The sequence below is a fragment of the Zalophus californianus genome, chromosome 11, assembly GCF_009762305.2.
Source record: "Zalophus californianus isolate mZalCal1 chromosome 11, mZalCal1.pri.v2, whole genome shotgun sequence".
NCBI classification, from domain to species: Eukaryota; Metazoa; Chordata; class Mammalia; order Carnivora; family Otariidae; genus Zalophus; species Zalophus californianus.
In genome coordinates, this window is record NC_045605.1 from 10375933 (window position 1) to 10394967 (window position 19035).

The following is a 19035-nucleotide window of genomic DNA, read 5'->3' on the forward strand; positions in this document are numbered from 1 at the left end:
GATCTCATGAATATAGTCAGTGTAAAGGGACAGTGTAGAGGTCAGTCCCGAGGAGGCAGAGAATCCCTGTGTCCCTTCCTTCCACACATACTGAAGATCTGCTATAATGTCAGGACTGAAGAGGCCACATAAGAAATATACCCCCGCCCAGGCTCCATCCTCCCCTCAGAGCGTGCGTGCACTCAGCACCTATGCAGTAGACGCCCCAAACACAATACAACACAAAACACACATACACACACCATACACCCATGGCACATACTCACACCACATGTATATACCTCACATATGCACACACCACACATAATCACTCCTCACGCGTGCTCCACACATCGTCCACATACCTGCACACCTTCTGGGTTTCCCTGCATACCCCCTGGATGCCCCCAACACCATATCCCACCCTGACACAGCTCCCCCCAACCACGGAGGAACGGAAGACAGAATTATGTAAGATAAACAGCAGGGTTCACCCCAGTTACATGTAACGGCTTCTTAGGACATGTTAAGTCGTTCCAGAGCAAACATCAGCTCTCCTGCTGGTGAGACCGTTCTCTTTTTACCAGTTCTTGTAAACGTTGATCTCAGAGCTTCAACCACTCTGTACTCAGTGACAGGATGCTGTGTGTGCAGAGATGGGATCTCTGACCTCCCTCTAGTGTAGGAGGGGGGTCGCTCAAATACCCCTTCACTAGTTCTTGGAGAGTATAGGTTCCTCTCTAGAGCCTAGAACCAGCTTCAAAATAAATATTTAAGAACAGATGGATATGCTCGTTCTTCCCGGAGGTTGAACAGCTCCTGGAGACTCTCTAAAGATGACAGAGTGATGCGTTGTCAGATAACCGACAGGGCCCCCGGGCCCAGCTCCCCTTCTCAGAACAGGATGTCCCTCTCCCTGGGTCTACAAGTGGCCGATGACAGCTGTAGGTTTCAGAACGTAAAGGTATTTGTTTCTGCCCAATCTGTTAATTTGGTGACCTTGACATTCCGTAGTGGGTTTCTCATCATCAGCTGGCTCTGTTATGGCCAGACATCAGCCCCAGACCATTCAGGCATCTGATGCAGTTTTTTATGAATTCATTCCAGGCACAGAACGAACTTTATTCAGAACACACAATGGATTCAGTCTCATCAGCGAGAATAAGGTCCTAAGAAGGTAGGGGTGTTTGTAAAGACAGCCAGCAGTAGAGCAAGGAAGAACAACCAATCCCCCTGAAAGATCCCTGGTCACACAGGCAGTGGCTTCACTGGCTGGGCCTGTCCCTCAGTCTGCAGTGGTGGCCCTGGCAAGGGGCGGGGCTTTGCGCCTCCGCTAGTTTGAGATCGGCCACAGTTAACCACAGAGAGGGAAGAGGTCAGCCACGCTTCCTGGGGTCCCTCCAGACACTGTAGAGTCAGAGAAGTGACCCTTTTTTCTGGTTTCCCACCAGTTTGGGCAAGATTGCATTTGTTCTTTTCCTCTCTTGGAATTTGCTGATCACATCAAGAAATGAGATCCGCTGGATCCTGGCTGATCTCATTTGTAATTTTATCTGAAGAAAGACCCGTATGGAAGGAGGTGGTTTGCTAAATTAATTTTTATTTTGTTTCGTATTTCAATGGTTTGGGTGCAGCTCCTCAGGCCTAGGAGGACACTGACGTGGGTTGGGGTCACCAGCACATGTTTGGGTGTGTATGGGGGCCCATGAGCCCTCAGTAGGCTGCTGGCCCACCACAGTTTATTGGTCACTGTGTGGCCGTCGCCCGTGGCCCTGGCTCAGCAGCCTCCCTCCATGCAGCCCCGACTCCTCGGCCTGCACCCCTGTCCTGGAGCTCTTGGTTCAGTGCTGACCAGCCTACGGGTCCTGGTGACCTGCGGCTCTGCGTTAAAACATTGCTTGCTTCAACCTGCCCTGGAGGAGTCTGGAGGTGGGCTAAAGCCAGCCAAAAAGATCGGGACTACTTTCCAGTTTTAATGTTGCTGTCCTTCATCCATTCTAGGTGCTTTTCCACGGCAGGAAAAGATGCAGTGGAAGAGATAGTGTGCGTGTCTGTCCTCAGGCTCTGGCAAGCAGTGTGCACGGGGAACGGTAAGTGTGGGTCATCGCCGGTAAACCTCGTTCATGGTCTGTGGGTATGTGTGCACGGGCAGGATTGTCTCCCCAATGGGCCAGGCCCGAGGGAGGTGATGTCCGGACCTTCCCCCAGAGAGCATGGGGGTCAGAAGCGAGGCCTGCGCTGTGGCCACATCTGTACCGCCCTCACAGCTGCCCTGATGGTGGACAAAGTCACTGTCGGCCGAACGAGCCATCTCATCACCTGGGCACTTTGCAGACGCATGACGTCTGCGCCCGAGATGGCAGTGCAGTGGACAGAGCTGTTCCTGTCCTGTCCACCTAAACGTATCCTTCCTTTTTGCTGACCGCAGTACCCGTTTCAGTGTCAGGAGACTTATGATGGTCCCTGCTGACGTCTTATTTATGACACCAATCAGTGTAATACTGGGACAGTAAATGCTACACGACGCTTATCGGCCTTGTTCACATTTATTTACCTTTCTGCATATTAGCATTTTCTGGGGTTTGTTAAGTTTTTGCACAATCTCTCTTACCCCTTTTGTAAAGTAGTAAATGTAAATATAAATTGTAAGTATTTCCCTCATTTTAAAAAAGTCAAGTTTTCATAGGGAAAGACCCAACCATGGACAGAAAACACCGAAAATGGGGATAGTGGTATCTGGGTCTCCTTGTCACAGGGCTCTTGTGGGAAGCTGGCCATAGAGCTTGTGGAGGCAATTCGTAAACTATAACAGGCTGAATATGAGATGGTACGACTTTTTCCCTTGGTTTAGTAGAGTGAGGGAATCATCTTAAGTTGCAGAGGACTAGAGAATGAGGGGGACCCCTTCCTGAAGGGAATCAGGCTCAGACGAGTGCCGTTATCAGGGCGCCCCCCTGCCCTGTGGGATTCTGCACTGGCCCCGGGTGGTGATCTCGTACCCCCCACACACACGAGGGGGAGGGAGGGAGGGCTTGGTGACCGAGCTTTTACTCGGGTGAACCAGACATAGCCCTCTCCCCGCAGCCCTGATTTCCTCAGCCTGCGCCGACTTCGGTTTCAGTGAACCTTGGGGTCATGTTTTTCTTTAACATCAGAACAAACATGGTCACACAGAGCCTCTGATGCGCACGCTTTGTCAGATCCATGAAATCCAGGTATATCCAACTCAATGAATATAAAGAAGATTTTTAAAAGGACACGGGGATGCTTATAAAGTTACAGACACGGAACTATGTCCCTGTACGCTGTTGAGTGGGAGAGAGAAGCTGAGACAGGGTAGGGTGGATCATATTTTTAACAGTATTCACAAGAGAGGTCGGTGGGGGGGTGCTGCTTTAAGGAATGAGCTTACCTGGAGGGGCCACAAGAGGAGGGGACTTTCCCGGTCAGCTTTGTACTCCTGTGCTATTTGGATTGTTTCCAGTGAGCTCCTTTTTGCAGCATAAGAATAACACTACGTGGCGCCCACATGTGAGCCAGCCCTGTTCTAAGCACTGGCTCATATTCACTCCCTGAGCCCTGCTAACCCCTCGGCCACATCAGCCACCTTCCTCATTTCACCCAGGAGGAAGCTGAGGGGCACGGGAGTCCATGACTCAGCCACGATCATGCCCCTGGTCACCGGGACCCAGCAGCCTGGTTCTAGAGCTCGTGCTCTGACACTTTATTACCCTGCCTCTCAAACGAGGGGGAGACCTGGATTTCCCAGTGGCATGGTGGGAGAGGCGAGTGGTGTAACCGCTGTTATGTGCACGAGGTGCTCGTCCCCTGTCTTGCAGAGGAAAACCAGCGCCTGCTACTCCAGCACCCCGACGTGGGCCGGCTGCTGCCCTCCTTGCTGGCCGCCAGGGCTCTGACCGTCCGCCAGCAGAGCCTGGCCCTGCTGCTGCAGCTCGCCCAGGCAGACCACGGACGGGGCCTGATCATCAGCCACCTTGACGGGACCCGGTAGGACTCTGCTGGCAGGAGCTTCCCTGGGGCTTCTCAGACTGTCACCTGCCAGGTTAACACTTGCCTGTCCCCTTCCCACACCTCCAGCAGGAGAGGGACCATCAGACTTCGTGAAGGGTCAAACCAGAAAGGAAGGAGCACTCCCTCGGGAGGACCTCCAGGACAAGCTCCTGTCTGAACTTAGTACCCCCAGGCACTTTCACTTCTCTGACCAGTTTCCCTTTCACAGATACTGCAGGTGGTGTAAATGGCAGCCCTTCAAACCCAGATTGGGAATCCAGCTCTGAACTAGGTCTGCCCCTTTAGCTTCTGTCCCGTTCTGCCCTCTTTCTGCCAGCACTTTTCTTCTTTCATTCCTGGTCGCGGTGACACTGTCTGAGTTGGCATGTTCTTCAAGCCCTTCTGGAGCAAGGTAGAGCATAAGTAAATAAACGCATCTGGAACACTCTTGCACGTCGGTCTTTCTGAGGCTTACAGCCGTGGAAACAGAATGTGCCTCTCCCCTAAGTAGACTTGATAAAAAATTTACTGAACCCCAATGATGCCTTCCAGTGCTTTTCAGTTGAAATAGTACTAGTTTCTACGTGTGACATTACCATTTTTTATATCAAAAGAGTTGCGTGTTGGCAATTCCGTGTAGCTCCACCCGGTAGAAGTCAAGCAAGGATCACAGCGGGCTTTATACGTGTTTCATACACAATCTAAAAACAGAAGTTGGCTTCCGATTCTTCTCACTATATCTCCTCTCAGCCTGGGAAGGAGGCAAGATAAGTGTTATGAGCCCATTTCACAGATGGGGCTGGAGAATCTGCAGCACATCACCAGGGAATCTCACCCCACTGTCTCCCAGGCCCTGAAGGCCTGCTCCTGCTTCTGTTCCCAGTAAGAGAAGCAGCCAAATCCGGAATCCTGGTAGGTCTTTCCTGGACCGAGCGGAGACCTCCGGGGCCCATCCGGGGGAGGTCCGTCGTGCTCAGGACAGGGGCTTGCTGAGCCTCGCTGTGGCCCTCCCGCTGTCAGCCCTGCCGCGGCCCCCGTGGCTCACAAGCAGGGGCTTGGCATCTCCCCAAAGCTCAGCCTACACCAGCAGATGGATTGTTAGAGTTAAATCCTCAAAAGCACATTTCACATTTCAGATGACTGCAGTCACTTCCTTGATGCCTCCCTCATGGTTTTTCATTTGGTTTTGGCCTCTCTGAGTAAAAGCAGTGTGGTTGTCCCAAGCCTCTTCCTTGTCCCCCTGCCCCTCAGCTGTCTTTGACTTGCTTGAGTTTTCATTTGAAAATGTCCATTGTTTTGGAGAGTGGCATTTCTGAGCACCTCCCGCAGTCCTGCCTTGTCTCCAGCCTGTCAGAGACACCTCCGCTGATTACCTTCGTGCCCACTCTTCTCATTAGTGTCCATCTCAGATTAAACCAAAAAGAGGGAGCATGTGTTCTCTGAAGTGAAGAGAGATGGTTCGGCACAGGATGAGGCTGCACACACGTCCCACGACCTCCCGGAGAGGCACACACATCACTTTTCTCTTAAAATGCTTTCCCCCCCTGTGAGAAGTCGAAGGGGCAAACGAGTACTGACAGGAACTGAGTGAGGGCCAGTGTCACTTTGTGGAAAGTGCTGGATTTTTCAATGCAAGCAGTCATGAGCTCAAATCCTCTGCTTGCCTCCTTCTGTGTACGTGGCCCAGGAAAGCTGCTTAACCTTGACAAGCTCCGGTGTCTCATCTGTATCACAGACTCATGATGAAGCTTAACAGAAGTGATACATGTATGCCAGTCACATGTTTCCTGCTGCATTTTATAGAATACCTGATCGGGAGAAGCTGGTCTTGTTTATCTCACATAACAGAAAAGACTACAGATGGCCACAGCCAGTTCAGTGGCTTAAAGATATCAGGGTCAAGGCCTCTGTCCTTCCCTTGATCTTTCCCTCATGGTCTCACGAGGCTGCTGCAGCTCCAAGTATCACGTCCCTCATTAAGACAGGTTACCAGCAGCTAGATCTATCCCTTTTATCAAGAGAAGCTACTGCTTATTTCTGTTTGCTCAGGATTGTGTCACATGCCACCCCGGTGGGAAAAGTGGTTCCAGCTTCTCTAGTAGAGTCAGGCAGGACAGAAGGGGGATAGCGGGGTATCTGTGGGATTAGTCAGCAAACGGCGCCTGCCACAGTAATGAAACAGGATGTATGTTTCTTCACCTGGAGAGGAAGCCTAGTTGTTCATGTCTCCGAAGACAAAAACCAAGATGATCTTTTTTTTTTTTTAAAAGATTTTATTATTTATTTGACAGAGAGAGACACAGCGAGAGAGGGAACACAAGCAGGGGGAGTGGGAGAGGGAGAAGCAGGCTTCCCGCGGAGCAGGGAGCCCGATGCGGGACTCCATCCCAGGACCCTGGGACCATGACGTGAGCTGAAGGCAGACGCTTAACGACTGAGCCACCCAGGTGCCCTGACAAAAACCAAGATGATCTAAGACTGCCACCTCCTCTTCTGTACATTTCAGGTTCATTAGCATTCATCCTCAAGACTGAAGAAAACAGATTTAATTGGTGAAGGAAGAATCTGAACCAACAGCAAAATACATGATTTCTGACAGCAGGAACCCTAGAGCACACCTCTGAGGAACTGGGGATTTGCAGCAGCTTGGGGTTACCCAGTACCACAGAAACAGTCCCGTCCTGCCCCACCCTATGCCCGTGTCCCCTGTGGGGTACCCCACTATGGCCTGTGCATGATACCCTCCAGGGGAGATTCCGGCATTGCCCATTATACTTTTCTACATTTGATTAGGATGGGCGCTGTAACAGCTAATAGACTGGGAGTCTTTTCCCAGCCGATGAAAAGATGCAGATCTCACCTCCCAGGGCAGCTCATCCTGTTCCAGGAAAGCTCTGACTGATAGAAAGCTATCTCCTTGCACCAGGCACAAACTGCCTGCCCCATCCCATGCTCCCTACGTGGAGGCCTTGGTTCAGTCTGTTGAAGGCCTACAGAATGCATCAAATCCCCCACTTTCCGGTGCCTGTGGCATCTGAAGACACTGATCTTTTCCAGGTTAAGCATCCTGGTTTCCTTGACCATTCTTCAGATGATTTGACTTTCACATCCCTCCTAGAACAAGCTGCTGAATAAATCCAGTAGTGTCGATGTGGGTGACTGGAGTCCATTCCTAAAACCCCAATCTGATAGTCCCTTTCCTGCCTCTATTGTTAACTGCCCAATGGCTTTGGGTCCTGTGGCTCACTAGCATGTTTCGTGAAACCCCGCAGTGTGGCTGTCAGACCACTGCCCCTCTTGGGCCTCCTCCTACACCCAGGCGCATCCTTCTCGGCTTCCTGCACAAGCTCCCCTCATGCTGTCGCCCTTCCAAGTCAGGGGTCTTACTCCTGGCACTCTTTTCATTCATGGCCTTAATTATCATGTGTAAGTCCTCTGAGTGCGCGGAGCCTTCCCTCTGCCGCTGGACATGTCCATCTCAACATCACAAGCATTACTACCTGAAATTGCCAGTAGTTCTTCCAACCAGACCCTCTGCCTGAACTTCCTGCCTTCATAGGCGGCACTTCATCCACCCAGTTGCATAAGCCAGAATCCTGTAGGAAGATGGTGTATTGTCACTTCTCCCTCCTCAGCATCTGGACTCCCTTCCTTCTGGCTCTCCTCGGACATCTGTGACCTGCCCTTCTAGGCCTTCGTGAGGGCCTCTCTCTTCCCAGTGGGGTGTCTCCCTCTGCCCCTGCCCCAGCGAATCCCTCCCTCTTTACTGTCTGGCCCATTCCAGTTCTTCCCCAGTCGGATTCCCCACCTCCAGTACCACCCGCTCGAGTGAACACACGTGGGTCACTGTAGGCCACCAGGAGCCCAGCACTGCTCTCCTGTACTAAGCATAGCACTCAGCACACTGTAGGTGCTTAGGCCTGGTTGGACAGACAGAGGACTCCCAGTGGTGCTAGTCAGTCTGTTAGGGCAGCCTAAGATTGCATTAGCTCCTTCGGGCAGCTGCGGCGGACCGTTTGCTCAGACTCGGTTTGCAGTTGTCTGAGAGCCCTTACATCTTTTTTGTATGAACCGGGCATAAACCAGGTCTCCCAATTTTATCACTTATATAGAATTTCCAGCTCTAAGCGGAGGAATTTGAATTTAACCCTATTAAATTTCATCTGACATATTCAGCAGCCTGTCAAAATCTTTTTGAATCCTTATTCCATCCCCCACCTGATTAGGGGGCCCTCCCTCCCACTTTAGTCATCAGCAGGTTAGTAAGCATGCCACTTAAATGTCACTTATGTGATTGAACTTGGCTGAGCCAGAGTCACATGGCAGAGGCACTCAAGATTCCTCCCCAGTTGACATCTGATAGTCAATGAACTTTGGTTAAAACTGTTCAACCCTCTGGGAGTTGACGTTAAGTGGCAGAGCCATTCCCGTAGGAGATTGTCTCTGTCTTTGGGGAGGGCAGGGATCTGGGCTTCCTAGGAGGACATAGCGAGGCCACCCTTTCGGCTTCTTTGACCCCCACGCAGACTCCTTCCTGGTCTCTTTGCAAGGTCTCCTTGTTGGGGATGCTCTCAGCTGGAGGACAGCCTGCTCTGAGGTTCTTATGGATTTTTGCAGATTGTTGGAAGCCTTGGTGTCATTTCTTGATTTCTCAGATAAGGAGGCCAACTCAGCTATGGGACTGCTCACAGACTTGGCTCTGGAAGAAAGGTAATTTTTATTTCCAGAAATTGACATTTGTTCTTCAACCTTTGTTAAACTGTCTGATCTTTAAAAATGTGCAGTATGCAAGCAGGCTTGGCCAACTGAGCATCACAAGATTCACTGAGTAGGAGGGCTGATGCCTTCCAAGCAGGGGGCTGGAGTTGGCCACTCCTGTCCCTCTGCGTGCAGGGGGACCCAGTCCTCGATGGGTTTGGAAGCAGTGGCATACTTCAAACAGTACCTCTCACAGTAAACAAGCCTACTATCTAGTGGAGAAGCTTCTTTCCCTTCATCAGTGCCTAATAGGAACTGCCCAGCAAGTGTGTGTTGAATGACTGAGAGATGGCACAGTGGAAGGTAGCCTCCCCTTGGGTTACCAGTGGCATTGTGGGTAACCCCCCCCATCTCCACTTAGCTGCTGGGGAAAACAGCAAGCGTCTTAGATTTTCGTAATTCTTGAGGGTTTTTTTAAGTACATCTTCTGTCTGTTTTTTAAATTTCCTCACAAACTTTAGGGTGTCTTGCTTAGAAATGGCCATATAATAAGACAGAGCTGTTTGTGCTCATGGGCCGTTGGCATGGGCTGGGAACAGGTAGGAGCCTCACTCGTAGGTGCAGACGTGTGTGCCTCTGGGCCTTCCCCACAACTGTGTTCCAGAAACATGCTTGCACCGTGTTTCCTGTTTGCAGGGCACACAGGCTCAGAGCAAAGGGAGGGCAGGGGTGGCGGTAAGTCAGCTTGGCAGAAATCTAGGGCTTCCAGCAACTTCTGCTTTGAGAAAGCTGCCATCTGAGATCTGTTGTTTAGCATCAAAGGCAATTCTCCTGACTTAGAGAAATTAAAGCCACGTTACATACCCAGTGACATTTGGGGGTCGGGGGAGGGGGTGGTTCAGAATAAATCATCTGTGCATGCTGCAGATGACATGGGCCCAGAGTTTGTGACAGTCTGGTCCATTGTCCAAGACACTGTGTTTATGTTCTAGTTTGTGCATTGCAGAAATAAATCGTGGGAATATTTTCTCAACAGATTCCAAGTCTGGTTCCAGGCCAACCTTCCAGGTGTGCTCCTGGCGCTCACAGGTGTTCTGGTGAGCAAGCCCCTCACTTTTATCACCCGTGACAGGTATTCTCAGGCACGTGAGCAGAGCCATTTAAACACAGTTTACACTCCAGTGCTCCTGTCGTTTCTCAGGTTGATTAATCATTTACTCACAGCTGGAATTTACACAATTCTCGGTTATTAAAACAACTGCAGTCGGGACAGGTGGAGGTGGCGTATGGATGGGGCTGGTATGGGGGAGACAAAGGTGGATGTGGACTGTGCGTCTTAGGCGAAGGTGGAGAGAGGGGGTCTGTCCCTGTCCGTCCCCTTCTGACCCTAATACCCGTCATAAGGACTGCGGGGCTGCCCTGTTCTCTCAATGGCAGTCAGCCCCGCCAGGAGGGCAAGTGGTAACTTGAGCCTGTGACACAGGACTTAGCAGGGTGGGGTTCTTCTAGGAGAGCATGCTATGATGGGGACCTATCCCAAAGGGGCCAGAGAAGTCTCGGGATCTGAGAGCATATCCACACTCCCGTATTCCACACATGTGGAAATGGGAGCTTTGAGAAGAGAGACTTGCCCACATTCTCCCAGCTGCTTGGTGGCGTCCCCAGGATGAAGCCCTAGGTCCCCCTATTCCAGGCTAAGGTGCTTTTGGGTCTCCCCCTCTGTGTGCCTCCATCCTGGTGTCAGCGTGAGCCTGTTGACGCCCCTGGGTGACATTATACTCTCTGGTTCCCAGGCATTTTCGAGAGTGAGGGACGCCCCTAGAGATTGCCCCAGCATCGTTTGCCTGCTCTCTGCAGACTTTTTTTCTCTTGACTCGCTTTTAGAAGAGAGACCCCATGGTAACCAACCCCACAGCTTTCTGCCAGTGCATTGCCCTCATGGGAAACCTCAGTGCTGAGGCTGCCGTCCGAAGACAGATGTCTGCTTCTGAAGAGTTCCGGGAGGCCTGTTTGGGTCTCATGGTATTGTAACTTTTCTAGTCGGAATTAGTCTTTTCCCTGCTTTGGGAGCATTGGCTTCTTGTTGATTATCTGGCTCTTCCAAAACTTCTGTTTGAGGGTACTGGCGCCAGTGGCTTATCCCTTCTATAATATGGATTTTATGGGTGGCCAGCCTTACAGCGCCCTCCAGGTGAAGCCTCAGCCCCCCTGGAGAGGTTTGAAGGATTTTCTGGTGGAGTTGGCTTGACTACCCACGTTAGCAGCTCACTCTCCAGTCTAAACACAGGACCAGGCTGAACCAGAGTTCCATGGCACAGCACCGGAGACTCTTTGCCAGTCTCCTACACTAACACCAATCCATGGAACTGGTCTCTGATCTTCCAACATCCGCTAGGTTCATGACATTGAAAATTTAGGGAGTGTAAGTAATGCTGGGGCCATTGGCAAGGGGATGAGATGGCCATGAAAAGCTGCAGGGCAGAAAGGTCATTGATTACTTTGCTTTGTTTCCAAAGGCCAGATGTGCGGAGGATGTGGACCTGTTCAGAGAGATCTTGTACACACTCCTGGGACTTGTGATGAACTTGTGTCTTCAGTCCCCCATCGCCTATGAGGTGCGGTGTTCTCTCCTCCCTGCCGGGAGCCCTGGGACACCCCAAGCCTGTGCCATTGCTAGAACTGCTCTCATTCTCACAAAGAGAAGAGCGCAGGGACTCAAACCCTGGTGGCAGGAATGGGGAATGCTGGACAGATGCTCTGTCACTTTGTTCCTCTGAGAAATAGATGAGTCACTCAGGTGTTCATCCAGAAAAATGACTGTGTTGAGCATGGTGCCAGGTTCTGCATTTACAAAGTCAAAAAAATGTGGTCTCTGATCTCAAGGTATTGCCCTGTAGTTAGGGAGACAGCCGTGGGAGGATGTAAGAGTGAATAGAAGAAGGGGTTGTGAGGGAAATATGGACAGAGTGTGGCCCTGCTGAGGAGCCAGAGGTCAGTTTTGTTTGCTCAGAAGAATCTCCATAGTGGATCCACATTGACAGGCCATTCAGACCTCCTCCTCTCTCCCTGTCATGGCAGGTTTGGGCCTTGGAGGTGAGCAGGAGGTGCATGTTTCTACTGAACAGCCAAGACGGAGGGATCCTGACAGTAAGTGTCTCCCAGGAAAATCCAGAAACCACTTCCTTTGTTGTTCCTGGGGATTCAGTGACGCCCCCACCCAGTGCCCATCTGTGGACCCCCTAGAGTCCATGGACCCAAGTTAAGAATCCCTTTTCTGTATAGTTTGCACCTTACCAACTTATACAGTGTAACTTATCTGATTTGCCCTATTCCAAGATATCCTGGTGCAAATTGGACAGGCCACAAGATTTTATTTAGAATCTCTTTTTTTCTGTAGTCAAGAAAGCCAGGCGTGTATTTTGAAGCCCATGATCCTTGAGGTTGTTTATGCATAATGGTTTTTGTCCCCTTAGAGATATATGCCGGGATGGCTTTCTCATTTCTGTTTCTAACATTTGGATAAGAAAGCCAAGAAAGACCTATGGTTAACACAGAGCATCGGGAGAACATCAGTATGATTCATCAGACTATTTGCTGCCGTTCTAGGATGTGTTCTTTACTCACATAAGTAATCACCCCAACTTTTCCACCTATTAGGTTAGGGCCCTAGTGCTTAGAGAAACAACTAGGGGACATCTAGCAGGTTTGGGAAACCCTCCCTTCAAGGAGCACAGACTGGGGACTGGGGGCTAGTAAATTCCTTGAAGTCAATTCAGACATGAGAGGATGGAGGTTTTTAATGTGAACTCCAGGAATGTGTGGTAGGCCTCTAGGTTCCCCAGAACCCCCTAAAATTGTATAGGCAATTTTGAGTGTGTGTGCATTTTCATGGGAAAGGCATCATGGCTCTCATCAGATCCTCAAAACAAAGATCCCTGGCCCCAAAAGTGGTGAGCACCACTATTCTCAGGTACTTGGGTTTTTCTGAATGGTTTTGACCAGAGCGAAGCCGAGGGTAGTGCCAAGCTAAGTGTTCAAGTACTCTCCTGGCCAGATCTTCCCGGGGCTCTGCCTCTGCCTGAGTCCAATGCTGACCTGCCCGTGGGGCACAGCAGCACTTCACCAGGGGACGCTGGTCCTTCGGTAGGGTGCTCTTCCCACTCTCCTGGGCCTCAAAAGAAATCCGTGCTCTTCCACTCTCCTGGGCCTCAAAAGAGATCTGTAGTGTCAACTCCAGCAACATTCTAGCACCTGCAGGGAGCAGCTGAGGGAAACCAGACTGATAATATGGTAATATACACATTTATCCCTTCTCCTTAGGGAGAACCTCATTAAAATCAGACCGAAAGCATTAGGGAACAGCAACAACAAAGTTTCAAACACACATTGACAAAACAGACAGGCAGGAGTCACCAGTTGGTTTTTTAATCATTTTAACCCTTTTCTGGAAGATGGAGAATAGCTGCAAAGGCATAACTCCTGAGGCAGGGCCGAAGAAACAGTGCAGTCTACAGATGTAGGGGATGTGGGTATGCCCGGTAGGCCGTGGAGAAGTTGGAGACTCCAGAACACCGGGACCACTCGGGGCACGAATGAGAGACGGGGCCTCATGCTTTGGCAGCCAGGCAGCTATCCTCAGGTGGGAAGTTTCAGTTTGCTTTCTCTCGTGAAATTGAAAGGCCAGAGAAAAATGTCTTGCCTTCTAGGATTTGGAAGTGCCTCCTTTCCACCTGTCAGTCAACTAACTCCCTATGAACGCAGCATGCCCAAATACATTTGTCCTGCTTTTTCATAAATGTGCCCAGAAATGGGCAGCCAGGGTCACCAGACATTTCAGGAAAGCCACACACAGAAACAGAAAAACCAAGATTAACAGAAAAATCAACTCAAAAGAAATAGAAATGATACAGGAAACAGAAGAAAAAATTAGTAACTATCATTTGTGTCCTCGGAAAGGTTCAAGATAGTGTTCTATCCATAAGACAGTAACAGCTAGCTATTTAGAAAAGAAAGAAAGGAGGGAGGGAGGGAGGGAGGGAGGAAAAGCTATGAGACCCCGAGGTCAATCCAAGAAGTCTACCACCTGGTAAAGGGCCTGCGGAGCTCTGTGGGGTGTCCAGGACTTTCTTTGCCAGAGCTGAACTGCTCGATTATGTGTCGAGCTGATGTGAGCCGGGCCTCTGTGTGCCAAGGGGCCATGTTTCCAGCCCTTGGAGTCACCTGCCCTGCAGCTATAAAATGAACGCTGCTTCCCGGCTGGTCCCAGGGCCACTCCACATTTGTAAAATGAAGGTGCAGGTGTTGCTCCCCATGCTAATGATTGTTTTTGCCTCCCCAAGCTACTTGCTGACTTTTCAAGGTCATCAGCGTTTCTGAAGAGAACGGTTAATCATCTTTCCTTTCCCCTTCACTCAGAGAGCTGCTGGTGTCCTCAGCCGCACCCTTGCTTCCTCCCGGAAGATTGTGGAGGAGGCCCTGAGAGCTGGAGTGGTGAAGAAGATGATTAAGTTCCTGAAGGTAGAGTGAGCTGCTCGGGTGCACGCACTTGAACTCCCAGGAGCGTCATAGATCATCCAGGGGACAGAATTAAGGAGGGCTGTGTTCAGTTAGGGGCCACCATCGCACCCCTGCCCAATGTTAACACTTCTTGACTGAAGATTCCTTCCACCTCTCACCCCAGACGGCGCTCTGAACATCATCGTAAGATTGTTGCACAAATAAGTGAGTTGTTCACGAGAAGCAGCCATAAAACTGACTCGCCAGGCAAGCCTCACTTCAAAGTGAACGGCTTCTTTCCCTGAAAAAGACGGTCGGAGTGGCTTTCCACAGGGTCCCACGGGCCCCTTACTTTGCTCACCTTCTGCTCACCGTGCTTTCCCCAGCTGCCTAGAGAGTGCTGACTGTCCCTTTATGGGACCCGGAGGGTGCAGCCTTACCATGGGACACAAGGATGCTCCCGTGGTCTGAGCGAGTCAGTGCAACAGTTGAATAGCCTCCCTGAGAGGACCAGGTGAGGAATCAGGCTGCCATCTGTGGCCCGTGCCCGAGCTGCCCATGCCCAGCGCGCTTCACCCCCCCATGTTGGTGTGATGACCCCATGGCAGACCTTCTCATCAAACCCCGGGCTAAGCAGGGCCAGGAAGCGTGCTCCATCGGGGCACTGCTGCTGGGGCAGGGCAACACTGAAGGGGTAAGATGGTGGGTCAGACTTCAGACTTCATGCGGCTCTCGCACACCCACTGGAGCCTGCTGATCGCATGCACACACATGTGCATTATGCATGGAAGATGCACATGCGCATCTGCAAGCCCCTGCACTGGGTGATTTTGTGGGTTATGATTTGACAGTTATCACCTCTTAAAATGATCTAGATTTGTGATGTTCTCCATGCAGGCCTGTCAGCCTGACAGCCGTAGCAAGTCAGCCCCCATTCTCCAATGGTGAAATGACAGGGGGTCGCGAGTGGGGTACTCTTCCCGTCGTTTTTGGTAGATCTGCCAGCCGACAGCATCCTTCCCTCCTCAGCCACTCACTCCTAAAGCCTTCTACAGGCAATTACCCAGGTGTGCATGACAGGCCCGTAGCCCTGTCAGAATTCCTACCAGGCTGTGGGCTGTGTTACTGGGGACGTGAATGACACCACCCTGACAGGGACCTGGCCTGCTCCCCGGGAAGTGCGGGCCATTCTCAGGGGAGCAGTGTTTCAGAAGGTCCAGAAGCCACACAGGCACGGGCACAGCTGCTCGCTGGTTTCTGGCCCAGAACAATCCTAGGACTGACTTTCTTTTTCTGATTTCATTCTGAAACCCAGACAGGGGGCCAGACTGCATCACGATATGCCATAAAGACACTAGCTGTCTGCACGAATAGCTTTCATGAAGCGCGAGAAGAAGTGATAAGACTGGATAAAAGTAAGTGCTCGTTTCCTTAAGGGGAGCCTACATCCCAGAGGTTCAGCCATCCTGGAAGCTGCAAAGGAACTGGGATGGGGAGCAGGGAGAGACTGACATCGTGCTCTTGACCTCTCCCTAGACTTCCGCTGTATTTACCGAGTGAGACTGCTGTTTCACCCTGTTCTAGAAACGTTTAATTAGCCTTCGGCTGCACATGCATAGCATTGCCCATGCTGGAAACTGCTGTAACATGGCTCAGAGAAAACGGGGTCGATGCGGGGAGCCAGCCCCGCCCCCAAGTAAATGGAAATTGTTTCTGAAGTATTCTGCTTAGGCTGGTCTAACACGGGTTCTCGCCCTTCAAGGGGTGTGTGGGGGGACGCCTTCAACCTGTAGTAAACTGGGAAGACAGCAGCGTCAGAGCCAGTGTCAGTCTAGTATCTAAAAGTGGCTGCCGGCATCTGTGGCGGGGGTTCCCAGCGAGACAGCTTGCTAATGTTTGCCCTCACACCTGCTCTGGAATGCATGGGAAGTAGACTGAGCGGGCCCTTCTTCTGGGTCCTGCTCCTTGCCCTGCAACTATAGGGAGCCGGCCTGTGGCTCCTCCTTGGGGCACTCTCTCTGGAGTGTAGGGGTAAAGACCGGGGACTTTAGGGAAGACAGACCTGTCCGACACATAGCATTCATTCACACGACAGCCGTGTCACCCTGGGCACTGCTCTGGGCTCCTGAGACCTCAGAGACACAGGAGGCCTGAGGAGGTTCACAGTGCTCAGCAGATACTTGCTGAGTGACGATCCCCAGAGCTTCTGGGGACGCTCAGTGTCCACGGACACTCCCTGTGCCCCTCGCGTCCATGGCTAGCCTCCTGTTTGGGATTCAGAGGGACAGATGCTTGTTCTCTCCCCTCCTCCTAGAGTTCGGCATTCTGATGAAGCTGCTGGGCTCCGAGGATGAGATCGTGGTGGGCAATGCCGCCCTCTGCCTGGGGAACTGCATGGAGGTGCCCCACGCTGCACCCTCCCTGTTAAAGACAGACATCGTGCAGGTGCTGTTGAGGCATGCGGGGGGTGATGCGCAGAAGACAGCCGTGCAGCTGAACGCGGGGATCGCTCTGGGGAAGCTGTGCACGGCTGAGCCCAGGTACGCAACGGCTCCTGGCTGGGATGGGGGGGTGGGGCGGGGTGGGCTGGGCCTGTGTCAGTCACACTCCAGAAGGCACCGTGCGGCAGCTGGGCCTCCGTGCCACCCAGCACTCCAGGGAGAGCCCCATGAGCCCTGGTGCTTTGTGCGCAGACAGGTGTTGGGCCCAGTAGCCGCTTCCCTGAGGGCACTGGGGAGGTCCAGCTCCAGCCGGAGTAGGGAGATGCCCCTCTGACGGGGATCCGTTCCGTGTGCTCACTGCCACTGCCATCCCTCCGGCTCCTCGCCCCTCTTCCCACACATCGCCCCTGCTTTACTTTTTCACCTGGGGCCTGAGCATATGGGAGAATGTCCAGGGAGGGTAACGTTCTTGTGCTAGAGAAAACTGAAGCCAGGGATAGAATGGCGTGTTCCAGACCACCTGGCAAGCCAGGGCGAGAGATCTGGGCTTTAGCTGTGTACATCGCTTCTTTTTTAGCTTCTGTTCTGCTCTGGCTGGCTTCTGATCTGCTGAAACACCTAGTCGTTCAAGCTCCCAGAAGCCGCCCCCCTGTGTCTGAGGGACAGGGCTCCAGCATAGAAGGGGGTGCCTTCCATGGACAGGGAGCAGCACTGACCTGCCTGGCTCCTCCTTGTAAGGACTAACCCCTCCGATTCCTCCTCTGGAGAATGAGAGGGTTGGCTTGGATGACATCTGAGGCCCTTTCACGTTCTGTCTGATTGTCCAAATGGAAGGCCTGGATAAAATCTTTCTTCTCGAGAAAGCAAGGCACATTAGCTAGGATGAGCTCAGAGTAGCAGTTTACTGGGAGTCCCTGAGTGCAGGATCCCATCAGATCAGCCACTCACAGCATTTCCCATGCTTTGTGGACCTCCCTGAGCACCTTCCCTGCTTTGATCGCTAGGGCTCCGAGGGCCGCAGCTACTCCCTTTCCGTCTTGCCAGCCAGCTTCTCCCTGAGAGGGGGTGGCTCCGGGCCCCATGGCACTGATGTGCTCACCTTTGTGTTCTGACTCTGGCAGATTTGCTGCTCAGCTGCGGGAGCTGCACGGGCTAGAGATTCTCAACTCGACGATGAAGTATGTCGCTGATTAAGACACGTAGCGTCTGTGCATTTTCACAAACACAGGACTGTGTGCTATGGGGGGTCCCTGTGCTAATAAAGACTTTCGAATGTCCACTCCAGAGATGAATGTTGTTTTCAGATGCTTGCCTCTGGTTTTCACCGGTAATGGGAGAGTGGGTGTCAGGCTGGCCACTGTGTTGGAAACCGCTCGGCATCCACCGCTCTTTCTTGTACCGTCCCTTCCTGCCCTGCAGGGACTGAACGCCAGCAAACAGAAAGCCACATTTCCCGGATTCCCTTGTAAGCAGTGGTTCTAGCCAGGAACTAGATTCTGCCAGCTGAATGCCCTTCCTGCCCCTGTGGCTGTTTTCTGCTGGCAAAAGCTAGAAACATCAAGTTTTTCGACAGCAGGATCTGTGTCCAAGTTCCGGCCCAGGCACAGTGTTGGCAGCTTCTTGGGCCTGGCCTGCCACTGAGCATGTGCTCAGTGGTAGGTGGTTGAGTGGTTGAGTGGTCATTAGGTGGTGGCTCCCCTGACAGGGAGTTCTCGACGATCCAGGGAAGCGCTACCTGGTGCCCTCGTCCAGCCCATCAAGGGATTTATAAACATCTATTCCACGTGTTAGATGGTTTTCTGCTTGAAGTGCCAAAGCAGGGGCACCTGTCTCCACCCTGACCTCACATAAACATCGACGTATTTATTTCCCAACCCGCCCTGCGCTCCCCCCATCCCCCAAACACACAGCTCCCTTGCCACTGGCACTTCTGGACCCCAGGTCCCTAAGTGACAAGTCCAACAAGTGACACTCTTCTCCCATGGCTCAGCACAGTCACATGACCTTTTTAGGGTGGGTGGCAGGACCCTCATGCTATAGTGAATGCCAAGAGTGTCAGACCAGAGTTCCAAAGACTTCCGGTCCTGCCCCGCTACCCGGCAGCTGCGTGACTCCAGGCAAGTCGCTTAACCTCTCTGAGCTTTGATTCCTCCTTCTGGGAAAAGCTAGAAGCATACCTGTCCAACCAGTCACCTATATTGCTGTGAGGCCTCTATGAACTTCCCAGCACCCAAGGAATTATAAAGTGCCACACAAACATCACCAGGCACCATCTTGAGGTCGAAGGGGTTGAGGGTGACATCGGTTGGGTTAAATTTGAGGGGCCTGAGCAAGGGTAAAGCCCATGTCCCTTAAGGAATCAGAGCTGGACATTTTCTGGACCATGTACGAAAGGAAATTCTCCCCCTCC

The 19035-nt window shown here is 51.9% G+C and overlaps 1 protein-coding gene across 7 annotated transcripts in view; it reads left to right on the forward strand.

Annotated features, from left to right (window-relative positions):
- TTC12 (tetratricopeptide repeat domain 12) overlaps positions 1 to 17903 on the forward strand; it is a 42510-nt gene extending 24607 nt beyond the window's left edge. For all 7 annotated transcript variants that reach the window (XM_027581018.2, XM_027581020.2, XM_027581015.2 and 4 more), the window contains 12 exons: positions 1087 to 1156; positions 1981 to 2069; positions 3819 to 3987; positions 8608 to 8700; positions 9725 to 9785; positions 10573 to 10710; positions 11205 to 11303; positions 11767 to 11835; positions 14104 to 14205; positions 15500 to 15599; positions 16499 to 16724; positions 17747 to 17903. In XM_027581018.2, coding sequence (XP_027436819.2) covers positions 1087 to 1156; positions 1981 to 2069; positions 3819 to 3987; positions 8608 to 8700; positions 9725 to 9785; positions 10573 to 10710; positions 11205 to 11303; positions 11767 to 11835; positions 14104 to 14205; positions 15500 to 15599; positions 16499 to 16724; positions 17747 to 17819 — 1289 coding nt within the window. In that variant the 3' untranslated portion in view covers positions 17820 to 17903. The remainder of the gene's footprint in view (positions 1 to 1086; positions 1157 to 1980; positions 2070 to 3818; positions 3988 to 8607; positions 8701 to 9724; positions 9786 to 10572; positions 10711 to 11204; positions 11304 to 11766; positions 11836 to 14103; positions 14206 to 15499; positions 15600 to 16498; positions 16725 to 17746) is intronic.
- Positions 17904 to 19035: the final 1132 nt, after the last annotated feature.